The sequence below is a fragment of the Vombatus ursinus genome, unplaced genomic scaffold, assembly GCF_900497805.2.
Source record: "Vombatus ursinus unplaced genomic scaffold, bare-nosed wombat genome assembly UNPS02014870.1, whole genome shotgun sequence".
NCBI classification, from domain to species: Eukaryota; Metazoa; Chordata; class Mammalia; order Diprotodontia; family Vombatidae; genus Vombatus; species Vombatus ursinus.
The window spans coordinates 5536786-5551708 of record NW_020954648.1 but is presented as its reverse complement, the minus strand read 5'-3'; the positions used below and the strand labels follow the sequence as shown (position 1 = coordinate 5551708).

The 14923-nt window shown below is 36.3% G+C and overlaps 1 protein-coding gene across 2 annotated transcripts in view; it reads right to left on the bottom strand.

The window, feature by feature from the left end:
* Nucleotides 1-14923, bottom strand: part of NUP205 (nucleoporin 205) — a 90466-nt gene that overhangs the window by 37433 nt on the left and 38110 nt on the right. The window contains exons 20-30 of one of the 2 annotated variants that reach the window (XM_027842332.1): nt 14541-14622; nt 14080-14244; nt 13277-13401; nt 12495-12609; nt 8746-8895; nt 7655-7729; nt 6298-6455; nt 5508-5588; nt 3874-4065; nt 2208-2490; nt 2017-2115 (exon numbers count right to left, since the gene is read on the bottom strand). In XM_027842332.1, coding sequence (XP_027698133.1) covers nt 2017-2115; nt 2208-2490; nt 3874-4065; nt 5508-5588; nt 6298-6455; nt 7655-7729; nt 8746-8895; nt 12495-12609; nt 13277-13401; nt 14080-14244; nt 14541-14622 — 1525 coding nt within the window. The remainder of the gene's footprint in view (nt 1-2016; nt 2116-2207; nt 2491-3873; nt 4066-5507; nt 5589-6297; nt 6456-7654; nt 7730-8745; nt 8896-12494; nt 12610-13276; nt 13402-14079; nt 14245-14540; nt 14623-14923) is intronic. The other variant, XM_027842333.1, reaches the window with a different exon arrangement.

The window sequence follows — 14923 nt, the reverse complement described above, 5'->3', positions numbered from 1 at the left end:
TCAGAGACAAATCTTCTGGGTACTACCACCTCTCAAAGACTGTCTACCAAGGTATAGGTTGCTTGGATGAAAAATACAAATGATTTCAAAGAAGCCCTTTGAATCATCTTATAGGAAACCAGCAAGTACAGTCATCCCTCGACATTTGCAGGTTTCACATTCATGATTTTGCTTACTCAAGGGTTGGCCATCAATTATTAAATGGGAATTTTTGGAGATTTGAGGCATACTGCAGAAAATCACAGATGACTCACATGTATATATAAGGAAAACAAAAAAATTTTTAGTAAGTCATAAATGCACAAATGCTGTATATTATTCATCTGTTCTATCATTTACTATCATAAGTATGAATGCATAAAATTTATTACACATAGCTAAATTTAGTTAAAAGTTTCAGTGTACTGAAGAATGGTGGGGTATGAACTCTCTTTGGGAATGCCCCCTCTTTGTTTCTTTATCAGTCAGACCTAGTCATGTGATTTTCTCCCACCCGTGATTGTTATCTTCATTTTTCCTAGGATAAAGAAATCTGTAAAGCAGTTGCTGCAGCTACACCAGGGGCTGAAAAAACCACATAGTGTGTGAGGTTACTAATCTCTCTCATGTAAAAACTGCAACTTTTTTTATGGGTGCAGTCTGTTATTTTACTTGTTGCAGTGAGACCCAGAGTTATTCATGGTTTTTCACATTTGGGGTCCTGCAACCCCTAACCCCCATGAATGTTGAGGGACGACTGCATTAGCTGTCTGCTGCCACATTTCTACCCCTTTTAACTACCTTAAGAGTCCCTTTAGAGTACATGTAGTATAGTGGAAAGAACAATGGATTTAGAGTCAGAAGACTGGTTCCAACTCAGCTCTATCACATGGACCTGCAGGACTTGGGACAAATCTCTTCACTTCTCTGACTCTTTGTTTCCTCATCTATAAAAGAAGGTGTTTGGACTAGATGACTACAAGGTCTCTTCCATTCCTATAAATCTATGAGCCTGTGAGTTTCTGGAGAGAAGGGGCTGCTTTGTACCTTTCTTGTGTCACCCACACTTGAGAGAACCAAGCACGGATTTGCTGCCTGGCCTTCGTTGTCTTAGCATGGCACAGAGGTAACTCTCAGGTTTTCCAAGTATACATTAACAGAATGCAAGCTGATTGGGCCTGGAAAGCTGGAAATGTTCTGAGTAAAGGCCCAGAAATACACCATGTGCCTGAGGAGCATGGGCTAAATAGAGAGACTAACCCAGAGGTTAGCCACCAAGCAATGGAATTTGGGCCATGGCAACTCATCAAATTGATGAAGGGAGTACAAACATGAATAAATCACTTATCTTTAAGTATCATAATATCAAAAGAGGACAAATATAATGAACTAATTTGTAAACTTCTTTTCCTATCAACTCATCTATTACATGGCTAAAAAACATAAGTTGCTTGGCATATTTAGTTGTTTATATAGCACACTATATAAAAAGTACGTTTCACAAAACCTGTCTCATCTAAACATTAGAAAAGTAAGATTTTTAAAAGGAGAGCAAAGAAAAGCATTCAAACGCCAGAAACCATTTCTGATCAATTTAATAAATAGCGTGGTGATTCTGGCCCTAGGTTATTACTATCCACTATGATGATACCATAAACAATCCAATTTTGCTTTGTTAAGTTTTAATATATTTTTGGAGACCAGAGATTCCCAGTTAGGATTCTTATGACTCAGGGTTAGAAAGGACTATCTAGTCCAATCCCTTTATTTTACAGATAAAAAAAGAGAGGGCCAGAGAGATTAAGTGCCTTGCCTAAAGTCACATAGAGCATAAGTGGCAGAGCCAGCATCAGAACACAAATCTTCTGGACCCAAACTGAGTGAGTGCGCTTTCTACTTTATTACATTGCCTTTCTAAAAATTATAACGACACCACCTGAAATCTGCACTAAATGCTTCACTAATATATTTAAAGATGCAGTTAAACATTATTGTCCTTAAAAAGAAAAACAAAATCAGGAATCCAAATTATTTTACCTGCTTCTAAAGTGTCTGGTTCATCTGGCCTCTGGGCCATCTGTAAATAATAAAGCAAAGAGCCATACAAGTGTGTCCTCACTCGCTGGAACCCACCACCTGGTGAGAAAAAGCAGAGTTTAAGCCTTTTAAATAGCCCACAGATGCAAGCTGACATACAAAAATTATGTGTAAAAATACATAAGAAGCACCTGTTTTCAAAATGAAGTCTAAAAGTTTCTTTAATATGATGTGCAGTGAGGAATCTCCAATAGAAGCAAACCCCACGGTCATGCACTCTGGTGCAGGTGGCGAGGTGAAAGAACTATCGAGCATCAAAACAAACTGGGATTCTCCAGGCCCTGCAGCAGTGAGGGGCGGTGGCTGTGGCTGCTTCTGCTCTGTCCGCACAGACTGGCTCAAATGAGCAGTCAGGGTAAACACAGCCCCTGCCACAACTGGCATTAACTCTTGGGCTGCGTCATCATCTAGCATCTTAAAGAAGAAAAAAACAAAGATTAGACTCATACTTTCAGCTGTAATCAAAGTATCTTTATGTACTGGCAGTTGGTCCTATGATCTTTTCAAGTACTGCAAAAGTAAAAAGATTAAACTATATAGTTTATAAGTCAAATTTATAAGAATACAAGTCATTCTCCAAGTGATAAACGGTCAAAGGATATGAACAGGCAGTTTTCAGATAAAGAAATTAAAGTCATCTATCGTCACATGAAAAAATGCTCTAACTCACTATTGATTAGAGAAATGCAAATCAAAACAACTCTGAGATACCACAACACACCTATCAGATTGGCCAACATGATAAAACAGGAAAATGAAAAATGTTGGAGAAGATGTGGGAAAATTGGAACACTAATGCATTGTTGGTGGAGTTGTGAAATGATCCAACCATTTTGGAGAGCAATTTGGAACTATGCCCAAAGGGCTATAAAAATGTGCATACCCTTTGACTCAGCAATAGCACTTCTCAGGCTGTATCCCAAAGAGATCATACAAATGGGAAAAGGACCCACATGTACAAAAATATTCATAGCAACTCTTCTTATGGTGACAAAGAATTAGAAATTGAGGGGATGCCCATTAACTGGGGAATGGCTGAACAAGTTGTGGTATATGAATTTAATGGAATACTATTGTGCTATAAAAAATGATGAGCGTGGACTTCAGAAAATCCTGGAAAGACTTGTATGGACTAATGCTGAGTGAAGTGAGCAGAACCAAGAGAAAATTGTACCCAGTAATAGCCACATTGTGCAATGACCAACTTTGATAGACTTAGCCCTTCTCAGCAACACAACGACATCTCCAAAAATCTCAAGATGGAAAATGCTATCCACATCCAAAGAAAGAACTATGGAGTCTGAATGCAGATCAAAGAATACTATTTGCTCTTTTTTTTTTCTGTTTTGTTTTGCTTCCTCTTTCTTGTGGTTCCTCTTATTGGTTCTAATTCTTCCTTACAACATGACTAATGTGAAAATATGTTTAATAGGAATGTATATGTATAGCCTACATCAGATTTCGAGCCATCTTGGGGAGAGAGGTGAGGTGGGAGGGGAAGAAAAACTTAAAACTCAAAAGCTTATGGAAGTGATTGTTGATAAATCAAAATAAATTAATAAAAAAACTATATAGCTTAAAGGGGGGAAAAAGTGGAGGAACTGGAAGAGGATTTTAATATAATGATCTAACAGTCCAGACAGCACAATCTGTTCTATTTGACCTCACCAAGATAAGTCCTTTAATAACTAATGCGTCCTCTCCTATAATAAAATGAAGTTAAGAGTATCTACTTATTACCAAGTTTTATTCATACCTGAAACAACACTAAGGAATTTAGTGATTTAGATGTATTACCTTATCATGAACGTCCTGGAGGAGGTCACGAATAATCAGTTGCCTATCCTCTGCCTGTATGAGGTCCTGAGGACAAGCGGTCAAAATAATTTCTACCAGCTGCCTCCATGACTCAAGTGCATGCCGTTTTGCATGAAGGCACTGTAATAATTTATTTCTGCCCACAACATATTGTAGAATAGTGCTGATTTCCTAAAGTTCCAGAAATTGAAAAGAAGTCATAGGTTAGTACATAAGCAAACATGGTCAAACCAAGTAGGCCCTAGGATCCATTGGAGTGTCAAGATTGATAAAGTTAGCTATATAAAAGAAAGTAAGGTCATTACTATCTTAACTGCCTCCTTTCTCCCTTCTGCCCCCACCTGCCTAGCTCCAATTATTATTTTTTAAAAAGGAAATGTATTTATGGAGACTTGAGCAGACTGTAATACTGTGGGTAATACATGTTTCCTAGAAAAACACTGCCTATATACCAAAGGCCAGTAAAATATATCACATAGAGCAAAAGTGGCTTGTGAGGTGATTTCTCACAGCACAGTAAGCCAGGGTTATGGAGAAAGGAATTTATGAGCAAGTGCACAAAAAGGAACATAGCTCCATCTTCTTCCTCCTCCTGGGTAACCAGACTTCTGGGAAGTCCAAGGTTCAGGAGAATGTTTTTCACATTTGTCCCTTTTCTGGGACAAATTTGTCCCTCTGGGTGGGCTCTCCATGTGTGCAACTACTACCAAAGTCCCATCTGCTGGTGACTGCTTGTGAAGAAAAGTCACACCCCCACCACCACCACCACCATCACCATCTTCTCCCTCACCCTTTTTATTAAGGAATGAATGAAGGAAGACTTAGCATGCCACTTCAGAAAGCTCAACCCTTGATCTATGTCCTGTCAGAAACCAGATACACATTATTTACTCTCATATATCAGACATGGGCATAAAATTCAGCTAACTGGTAAAAAAATCAAAAAATCAAAGAAATGCCTTTGACATTTAACCTTTTGGCTAGTTAAATGGTTACTTAACTAGAAATGCTTTTATCCTTTAATTAAACTTTAGATAAAATAAAGTGAATAAAATTTCCATGTTTGACTCAGTAATCACATTCTCTGGGCTATGAAAATAGAACCTTTACTTAATTGACAACAAACACCCTAACAGTATCATCATCAATACTAAATAAAGTCATCAGGAATATATCTTCAATTCTCTAGCTCCCATTAAACTTTTTAAGTTATTTAACTGTCTAGCATTAATATCCATGTGTATATCATACTATTCAACAGAATATCTTTACTACTTGCCAAACACTATGAAGGTGAATACCTCACTAAGTTTATCATGTGAAAAATTACCTACTAAAAATTAAATAAGGGGCAGCTAGGTGGCGCAGTGGATAGAGCACCAGCCCTGAAGTCAGGAGGACCTGAGTTCAAATCTGGCCTCAGACCAAACACTTGATACTTACTAGCTGTGTGACCCTGGGCAAAGTCGCTTAACCCCAATTGCCTTTAAAAAAAAAAATTAAATTAACCTTTTCATTTAAATGCCCTCTTTAACTCCTTTTTTTCCTTTCCTCATTCAAACTTCAAACTGTTTGAAAATAAGTAACTTCAAATTTAAGTTAACAGGTCTTACCTCCATAAGCAAAGGCCTCTGGCCTATAGCTGCCATACCCTGAAGAGCATTTACTTCTGCCACAAGAACCCTGTGAAGAAGCTAGAGATTTGAGGAAGGAGGAAAAAACAAAGTTATTGTTTCAACACACAGATAAATTAGAATTTAAAAGTCAATCAATGACCAGGAGCTACTCTAATTCAGTTCAACAAGCACTTACTAAGAGGCAACTATTTCTAGTGTGCTGGGAGATGAAAACAAGACAGTCCCCACCTTCAAAGAATTTACTTTCTACTAGGGAGGGAGGCAGTGAGAAGCTTAGCCACATATATAAATATATAGATATAGATATAGATATATAGATTGTTAGGTGTACACACATATACACACACTGCTATCTGAAAAAGTGTCAGCACAAGTATTTCAAGAGAGTAAATACTGATAGAAATTTATAAAGTGAAAAGGTGGCTCAAGCTTTCTCTGTGGCATGTTGTTGGTGGCAAAGTTCTGTGGATCTTCTTAATATTAACAGCAAAATGATCAGATCCATTGCTTCTGTCTACAGATGATAAAATACTTCCAAACACTTCACAATTCTAGTTAGGTGGATCAAATACCATGAAGATAACTAGAGATGGGGAGGTATTTAGGGAAAGGGAAGAAGGCACACAAATGTACTTCTACATTCTATCTAGCCATTTTACACATGGGAAGTGGAGTCAGGAAAACTTCTGCATGATGACTACAGTCACTGGAAAAAACCATGTGTCCAACCACTTTGACATGGTGGCTAAGTCAAACCACTACTTACCTTGACATTGCAAACTGTCTGCCCCCTCAAATTCTTGTGTTCACAGTTGGCAATGACTTGTTCGATCTGAGCACGATCAAAGAAATCCAACTGTAAAGGCTCAGGAATCTCTTGGCTGAAGTCAATTGAATCCAAAATACTTAGTATTTTTCGACGTACTAGGAAAGATAAATGAAAAGTCAATTTTATTCCAGAAAAAAATCCAATCTTTATTTAAAAAGGTCATTTTTAATAAGAGCTAAAGCAATAAGAATACCTCTAACCCTAAACATAACTAAAGAATTTGCCAAAGGTCAGTATGCATGTGTCTAAGGAGGCAGCTGCCATAAAGTATTAGACATTTGAAGGTCAAGGGGACAGGCTACATGGCCCTCAATCACTCCTTCCAGTGTGAACAGATACATATTAGTCCTGTGGGGCTTCTTTCAGCTACTATTCAAAACCCTTAAGTAAATTCCAGTCTGACAGTAGCCACCTCCCAACCTTCAGAATTTTTTGATTTAATATAGCTGTGATGCCTGACAAAAATTTCTCCCTTTCCTGAAAGTTGTATCTCTACACAAATAGGCAGTAGACCCACAAAAGCTAGTCCTCATTTTCTAAGTCAACACATGCATGACACAGTGAAACTTGGTATGAATTTATGATATTCAAGGTCACCAGCCAGCCACTTCTAGTGTTCTCAAGCCTTGCTAATTGCTATTATATTATCATACCTACTTGCACGTATTACTATAAATCTCACTAACTGTATAATGCCCACTATAATACTTCTCACTTTTTCCCACTGCCCAGCTACAATAAGGTTCCCAAGGCTTTCCTCTTATCTTCCATTCTCAATACCTATTCCAACTCACTAGACCCTAAGACCCAGGCAGCTTTCTTATCACTTCTGTTGGAATCAACACATTTAGAATTTCTGCCTTCTTGCCAATGCCAGTTTCAACCATGCATCAACTGCCCAAAAAGAAACTATGCTGACACCAATATTACAGGAAGCCCCAGTTCAACAAAAAGTTTCCTTTTAGTTTATAGACAATGGTTGGATTCTTTAAATATCCCATGCAGTGATGGTGCTAGGGTTAAGAAGACATTATATGAAAGGCTGAAGAATGTGTTATGCTCTACATGTCTTAAATTTCTATTTCAATCTTGCATATTTTCAATATACTTTTACCACCTCATTTCCTTCTAGTTGAAACTTCCAAATTACTAATAAATTTAAATGACAAATAGCCCTTTTGTACAACTTATCTATTCCCATTAAGAAAAATTCTCCCATTAGCTTATTGAAATGACTTTATAAAAAATCATCATTAGAAAATAAATTATCTTTAAAAATTCCAAAGGGTTTTACCTTTTGTGGCAGTATCAAAGTGAAGAAACCCACTGACAGACCTATTTTCATCTTCTATTCCTCCTTCACCATCTGCTATAGAATTAAAAAAGGAAGAAAAAATATAAAAATGTCAAAAATACATTTACTTCAGGAACAATGCTAAATGGACTAATCATCAAAGACAGTCTCTTATTTCAAGGTAATTAATTAAACTCAAAGAAATGACTTTAAAAAATTACTACTCACTCAGGGTTATTCAGTTTAGATAGATAGATAGATCTAAATACATATATACATATGTATATTTCAATCACATAAGATATTATAAACCCTTTATAAGGAGACAACAAGAAAACAATGACAAAAAAAAGAAAAAAGAAAAAAAAAGAAAACAAAGAAATTGTTTCAGTAATTAAGAACCGTTAGCTCCTATATCTCACTCTCCAGCCCTTACTCTTCCCCAAAGGAGCTATTTTAAAATTCAAAAGAAAAAAAAGCTAGAAAGGTACAGTTATCCCTTCCACATTGAGGCGGGGTTAGGGGCACCATGCTCCCTCAATCTGGAAAATCTGCATAAATTTTTTTGGCCTTCCCTTCATACCAGAGAAGAAGTCTGATTTGTTTCTCTTTCTTTTATGGAGTATTTACACTACATTATCGTAAAATTTGGGTTAAGTATTTGGTCAGAGGCTCTGTGTCGTCTGCTGGCCCTTGAGAGTCATCTGCAGCTTCTGCAAAACTCCCCAAAAATTCCCATTTAATTTCTTATGCCAACCTGTGATATACTGAAACCATGACAGGCAAAGCTGAGATGTGGAAGGGCTAACTGTGTAAGACTAAATCTAACCGCAGAAGTGGTTATTATACCTAGTCTATGTTTTCAAATGTAATATCAATAACCTAGGTCTTCAGCAGAGGGGGCCTCATAATGTACAAATGGCATATACACATAGCACACTGCAAAGTTAATAAATACTTAAAAAGCATTAAAAACTAAAAGAAAACTATAACCTACCTTAAAGAGTCTGTATATGGAAAGTAGGGATAGTACACCCTGCAATATATACTTAAATAACACAACAAAACAAACTGTCATATTCATAATTCACCTGAGTAGGGTTTGACTGGCATATCATCTAGCAACAGGTGCAGTAGTCTTTGAGTGTGAGAGCGCTGGCGATTAAGAGAAGTTACTCTTAGCTCTATTGAGGCAGTTTTCATAAGCCATGACATTTGGTTCAGCATGGATATTTCGTATTCTATAAGACAAAAACATGAGTGGGTAAAAGGGAAGTCACATAGGAAAAAAATTAAATAATGAAATACAGATATGGAAATGTTTTCTCAGCAAAATGATAACAGTTTAATAAATCACCCTGGGGTAGTAGAAAGAGCCCTAGATTTTGAGTCAGGGCAGACAAGTCTGAATCATACTTCAGATACCACTAATTGTGTGTGACAAGCAAGTGGAACCTCTGATCCTGTGTCCTCATCTTTAAAATAGGATATTTATAGTATCTGCCTCACAGGGTTATTGTGAGGATTTAATAATAAAACGTCACTTTAAGGTTTGTAAAGTGCTTTATAGACATTAGCTCCTTTGATCCTCACAACACTGTGAGGCAAACACTATTATTATCACCATCTTAGAGTTGAAGGAATGGAAACTCAAGAGAAGTTTGTAAGGAATTTATTTGCCTGGAGCAATACTGCTAGTATGAGTCTGAGTTTGACTCCAAATCCAGCCTTCTATCTATGCCTTGTCACATCTCTAATGAAATAATGTATGCAAAAGTGCTCTGCAAACTTGAAAACACTATGTAAATATAAGGTATTGTTACTATTGTTTTTACTTATTTTTCTCCTGGCCTATGCTTTTATTGGCATAAGAAATTCCAATGCATATCATGAACTGCTCTGTAACTTGTAGTCTTAAGAGTTAGTTAGGGGCACTGAAGTTGTGGCTTGCTCAAGGTCACACATTTAGTATGCATCAGAGACAAAAACCAGGTCTTCCTGACTCCCATTATTATACAATAATGTTTCTATTATTAATGAATATGATAATAATAATGACAAAAATGAATACACAGACATAAAAACAGATAAAATAATCTAAGCAAAAAGATCAGACCTTCAGCTATTTGGCAGTCAGTCAACAAGCACTTACTATGAGCCAAGTACTGTGCTAAGCACAGGGGAATACAAAGAAAGGAAAAAATTGACCCTGCCCTCAAGAAGCTTACATTCTAATGGGGGAGCCAAGGTATATATACAAAATATTTACAAAGTAAATGGAATATGATGGAATGGGAAGGCATTAGCATCTGGGGGAAACAGGGAAGGCCTCGAGAAACAGATGGGCTTTGAGCTGAATCTTGAAAGAAGTCAGGAAAAAAGAGGTGAGAGTGAGGAGGAAGAGCCTTAAGTAACAAGGCTTTTTCATTTAATTTCAATAAAGCTATATTTCACTTAGAGGAACTATCATAAACATCTTGAAGAAAAACAGTCTGTTTTAACAGATAAGATAAAGCAAATGCAGACATAGAAAAATTTAAATCCTCATTAGTGGCACAGTTTGATGTATACTAGTTGAAATATGTATACTTTATATTTATCTACATACATGTAGCATTTCCCATTAGAATATAAGCTTCTTGAGGGCAAGTCCTGTTTTTCTTTGTATCTCCAGCACCAAGAACAGTATGTTACACAGTCTCCTAAGAAATGTTTAACTAAAATGAATCTGGAACTATGAATCATACTTAAAATAATTTCAGATAATACTTCTAGACAACTGATTAATTATCAGACTTAATAGATTTGATACTACCTAGTTTGATTTTGTAATACAAATATTATACATGGTCTTTTAAATTTAAAATTAAATTGAGAATTTGACAAAAAGTATTTAAAATAACAGGGGGGGCACATTTTGGGTATCACTCAATAACAGTAGAGAATCATCTATTCTGTTGTGATTTCTATCTTAATAATACATGTTTCACAGATCAATTCAACCAGCATTCATTAAGTACCTACTAAAAAAATTTACACAGAAAAGAAATAGAAAGTACTTTTTTGAAAAGGCAGAAAGCACTCACAATTGGGGGCATCAGGAAAGTCTCCTCTACCAGCTACAAGAATGCCTGTTTCTGTTCTGTTAACCTGTGATTCTTAACTCATTAAAATGGCAAAGTAGTAAATTAATGTGCTGAAATTTGTGAAGATAATTATTAAAATATATACTACTAAGTCCTGAACAAGATAGGACTCCAAGTTTTAAAAACACATTAAGCAGAATATTATTGGCCAGTTTTCATATGGATCTGGATATAGCACCCTTCAAAATTCATCCCTAAATAACTAGAGATATAGCCCAACTAATATCCTTAATTGGTTCACATTACAGAACAATCACAAAAATCAGAAAAACAAAAAAACAAAAACACAAAACCCCAATGCAAGCAGATGAGTTAAATTTAGGTAACTGTGGGCAAAACAATGTTGCAGGGGACAAATAATTCATAGTAACAAAATTACAAAGGCCAGATATGGCTCCTTGGAGGTCAAATTTCTATTATGAAAGTAACAACATCTCTCTTTACAAAGATCAGAAGAAATTATGGTAAGCAGGTAGGAATAAGTGTTTTTGGATAAAAGCTCAGGGCTCCAAGATGAGTTTAGATGTTGGTTCTTTTAAAAAAAAAAATGTCCACAGCTGGAAAAGGTATAGCCATCCAATCTTCCCAAAAGGGCAAAGAAATCAAAAAAAGCTAAACCTTAGTGCTACAAGTAGAAGGGTAATAGACTAGAGCTGGAGCCTGGAATTAGAGCTGTGGGCCCTATTTTTCAGGAGAGTAAAGCAGGGACAGTGATTCTGAATGTGCTGATTCAAGTTGCTTGTATTTTTAAGCTTCATTTTTTCTTTTCTCCTTTCCTATTCCATAAGCGACTAAGTAGAAGAACAAATTGGTTTGATGTCAGTTGGTGGTAAATAGGTCTAACTACTTGGGAAGTTTTTTACATAACTCCATATGTGACAGCTAGAGTAAAGAGCAAACACTCAAACTGGGCAAGGCTCAGCTGGACAAGTTTCCAGAGATTAGTGGGAAGACTTAGGTAGAACATTATTATAATGTATTAACATTATGACAAAGTGATATTTGTCAGGGCCACTTTATGTGGTGTATGGAAAGAAAAAATCTGAAACGACTTGATTAACCTATGTCCTAACACCAAGGTCATAAATGGAGTGTATATCCACTGAACTAGTTTTTGCACAAAGGGTCTAATCATCTGAAGTGATTTCACTGCAACCAGCACAAAGAAAAATAGAGTTGTTTTTCACAATTTCCCCCTGAAATATTCCCAGCACTTTCTTCTACTTTCCTATCCTTTAAATGTAATTTCATAATTTCAATAGCTAATCCAGGAATCAAGCTATACCCTTGAAAGGCTAGGCTTTTAAAACTTTATCTTACAAGCTCAAATAGCTCAAATTCTTGACCCCAAGAAACAAAAATGACAGATTACGCAAAAAAGAATTAAACTATGTAGATGGGGAAAAAACTTCCACCAATATTATGGTTGTGCCCCAAAAGACAGTGGACAAATTAAAATGAAATTAGTAGATTTACTCCCTAATTCCCTTGTGTTTAACTTTGGTTTCTATTCTGCACATACTTATTTATTCTGTATATATTATAAATGTACATGTGATCACCTCAACAGAACATAAGCTCCTTGAGCTCAGGGATGATTTCATTGTTGCCTTTGTATCTTCAGTACCTGGCACAGTGTCTAGCACATAGTAAATGCTTAATAAAGCTTACTGAATGAGGGAAAAAAGTCATACCTCTGTTAGAAAAAGGCAGATGCTGCAACTGAGAAAATAAAAAATCTTGACTGGTTCTCAAATACCTCATAGTTGGACCAGATGTATCTGAGCATGCACACAGCTGATAAATAACCTATGTAATTAAAATAAGCAGATGTTTAAGTCAGTGAGCAGCATTAAATCAGCTACAAAATTTCAAAGTTAAAGAATCTTATAGTCTTAGCACTATGAAGGTTAAGTGAATTTCTTTGGCTCCACAACATTATAAACTTAACCAAATAGGACAGACATACACACTTCCATGACTAAACAAAGCATATATAGCAAGAACATTTATGATTAAATAGCCCCTTAATTATTTGAATCATTAAGTTGTACCTATAAGGGTGGAAGACAGAAGGATTCTACTATGCTCTGCATTAATTTGACTTGCTGAAATATTCCCAGTTTAGGGATGAAGACACTGAGGCATAGAGGACAAAGATTCACACAAGCCAAATCCCAATAATTATAAGCAAAACTGCATGAAAATTCTCAGTGTAACAAAAAAGCTTCCAAACCATCTTACTTCAAATATTATTACCAAAAATCCCCGCACAACAAAAGAACACAAGCTATTTCTTGGTGTTTTCTGGTTATTTTCTTCCAAGATTTGACTTTTCAATGAGTAACTGGCAACACTAGTAAGAGAATGCAAAAGTGCTCACTCTAATTTAGTCACACAACTACCCTAAGTTTATTCTGTATTCACAAGATCGATTTCAGTTCCTGATCTTAAAAATGTGCAGTATTCTCTGTACCTGGTAGCACAGTTCCGCAAGTTGAGGTGATTCCCTTACTGCTATAGGGCCTGTTCTCCCTTCCGTTCCCTTCTCCAAAATATTTAATATGGCATGAAGACAAGTCCGAGGGCAACCTAAGACTCCTGAATTCAAGGCAAAAGCAAAAAGATTCCTCTTAGCATCTTTACTGAACTTAATTAAAACTACAAAACAGTTAACAGAACCAAATTTCTTAAATAATACTTCTTTTAAAAGCCAGTAATATCCAGGAGTGGCTGCACACACCTATAATCCTTGCCTACTACTTGAGCCCAGGAATTCTGAACTACAGTAGGCCTATGTTAATGTAATGGCTGTACTGAGTCCTGCACTAACATAGGAAGCCCCCAGGAGTACTAGGTGAGGGGCTACCAACTGCCTAAGGAGTGGCAAACCAATCCAGATCAGAAACACAGCAAGTCGAAGCTTCTATGCTGATAAGTAGCAGAATTGAGTGGCTACTCTCCCTGCAGCATGACTGAGACCCCATCCTGCCCTCCCCCTACCCCCTCAAAATAAAGCCAGTGATAAAAAAAAATAAACATGCTATATAATTACTGTATTTATAGGTCAAATGCAAACTGAAGAAAAAGTCTGGCTAATCTCAATTGATTGGTTGAGGACTGGTATATTATTAGTTATTAGTATAGACCAAGATTTAACTCCTCAACCAATTTTCCTAGATAAACTTATCAGATTTCCAGAAACATCCACCATCAAATATAATTAGGTTACCCTAATTGGGAAATAAATGTCAAGTCTATCTATCTGATCTCCCATACCTGGATCCTGGAGGTTCGTGGTACTAACAGGTTTCTTCAATTCAAAGCCCAGGAGATACAGGGCAAGGTTGGGTGGGTTGCGCTCCAGAGAAGTGATGAGAAGATTCAAGATGTGTATTCTTGTTTCATGGCGGATTCGTGCTAATTTCTTATCAGGTTCTAACTCTTGATTAAGAAATAAAAAATAAAAGTGACAGCATCATAAAAAAACTTATGTAAGTAAAGTGACAATTACTCTACACAAAGAGAGTAGTACAATTTTTTATTCTAATAGTTAAAATTTACCCAATCCTCCATTACTTTGCACTATTTCTTTTTTCCTTAAAAGTTTCTCAAAATTTTTTTTACATTTTCTCTGACTCCACTAATAAGTTGTTTCTGTTTCATCCATTTTCCCTTATTCACTTAACTACATTAATATAAACAAACATCAGGTTAATATAATCCAGAATTAAGCATACCCTCTTCTGGATTAATGAATTCTTCTGCATCTTCACTATCCAAACACTCCACAAATCCAGCCATCAGCTTCTGGCTTACACTCTGAAATCATCACAAAAAAGTAGAAGAAGAAAAATTACAAAAACTAAATCACATATTAGAGAAGATATAAGATGAGTATAAATATTATCCATGTCAACTAAAAGATGCACTTTTTCAACAAATTAAATTCAAACACTTCATAACCTAACCCCTCCTACCTTTCCAGTCTTCTTACACCTTACACCCCAACACATACTTTTCAATCCAGTGACACTGGCCTCCTGGCCGTTCCACAAACCAGACACTCCATCTCTCAGCTCTGGATATTCTCTCTTGACTGTCCCCCATGCCTAGAACGTTC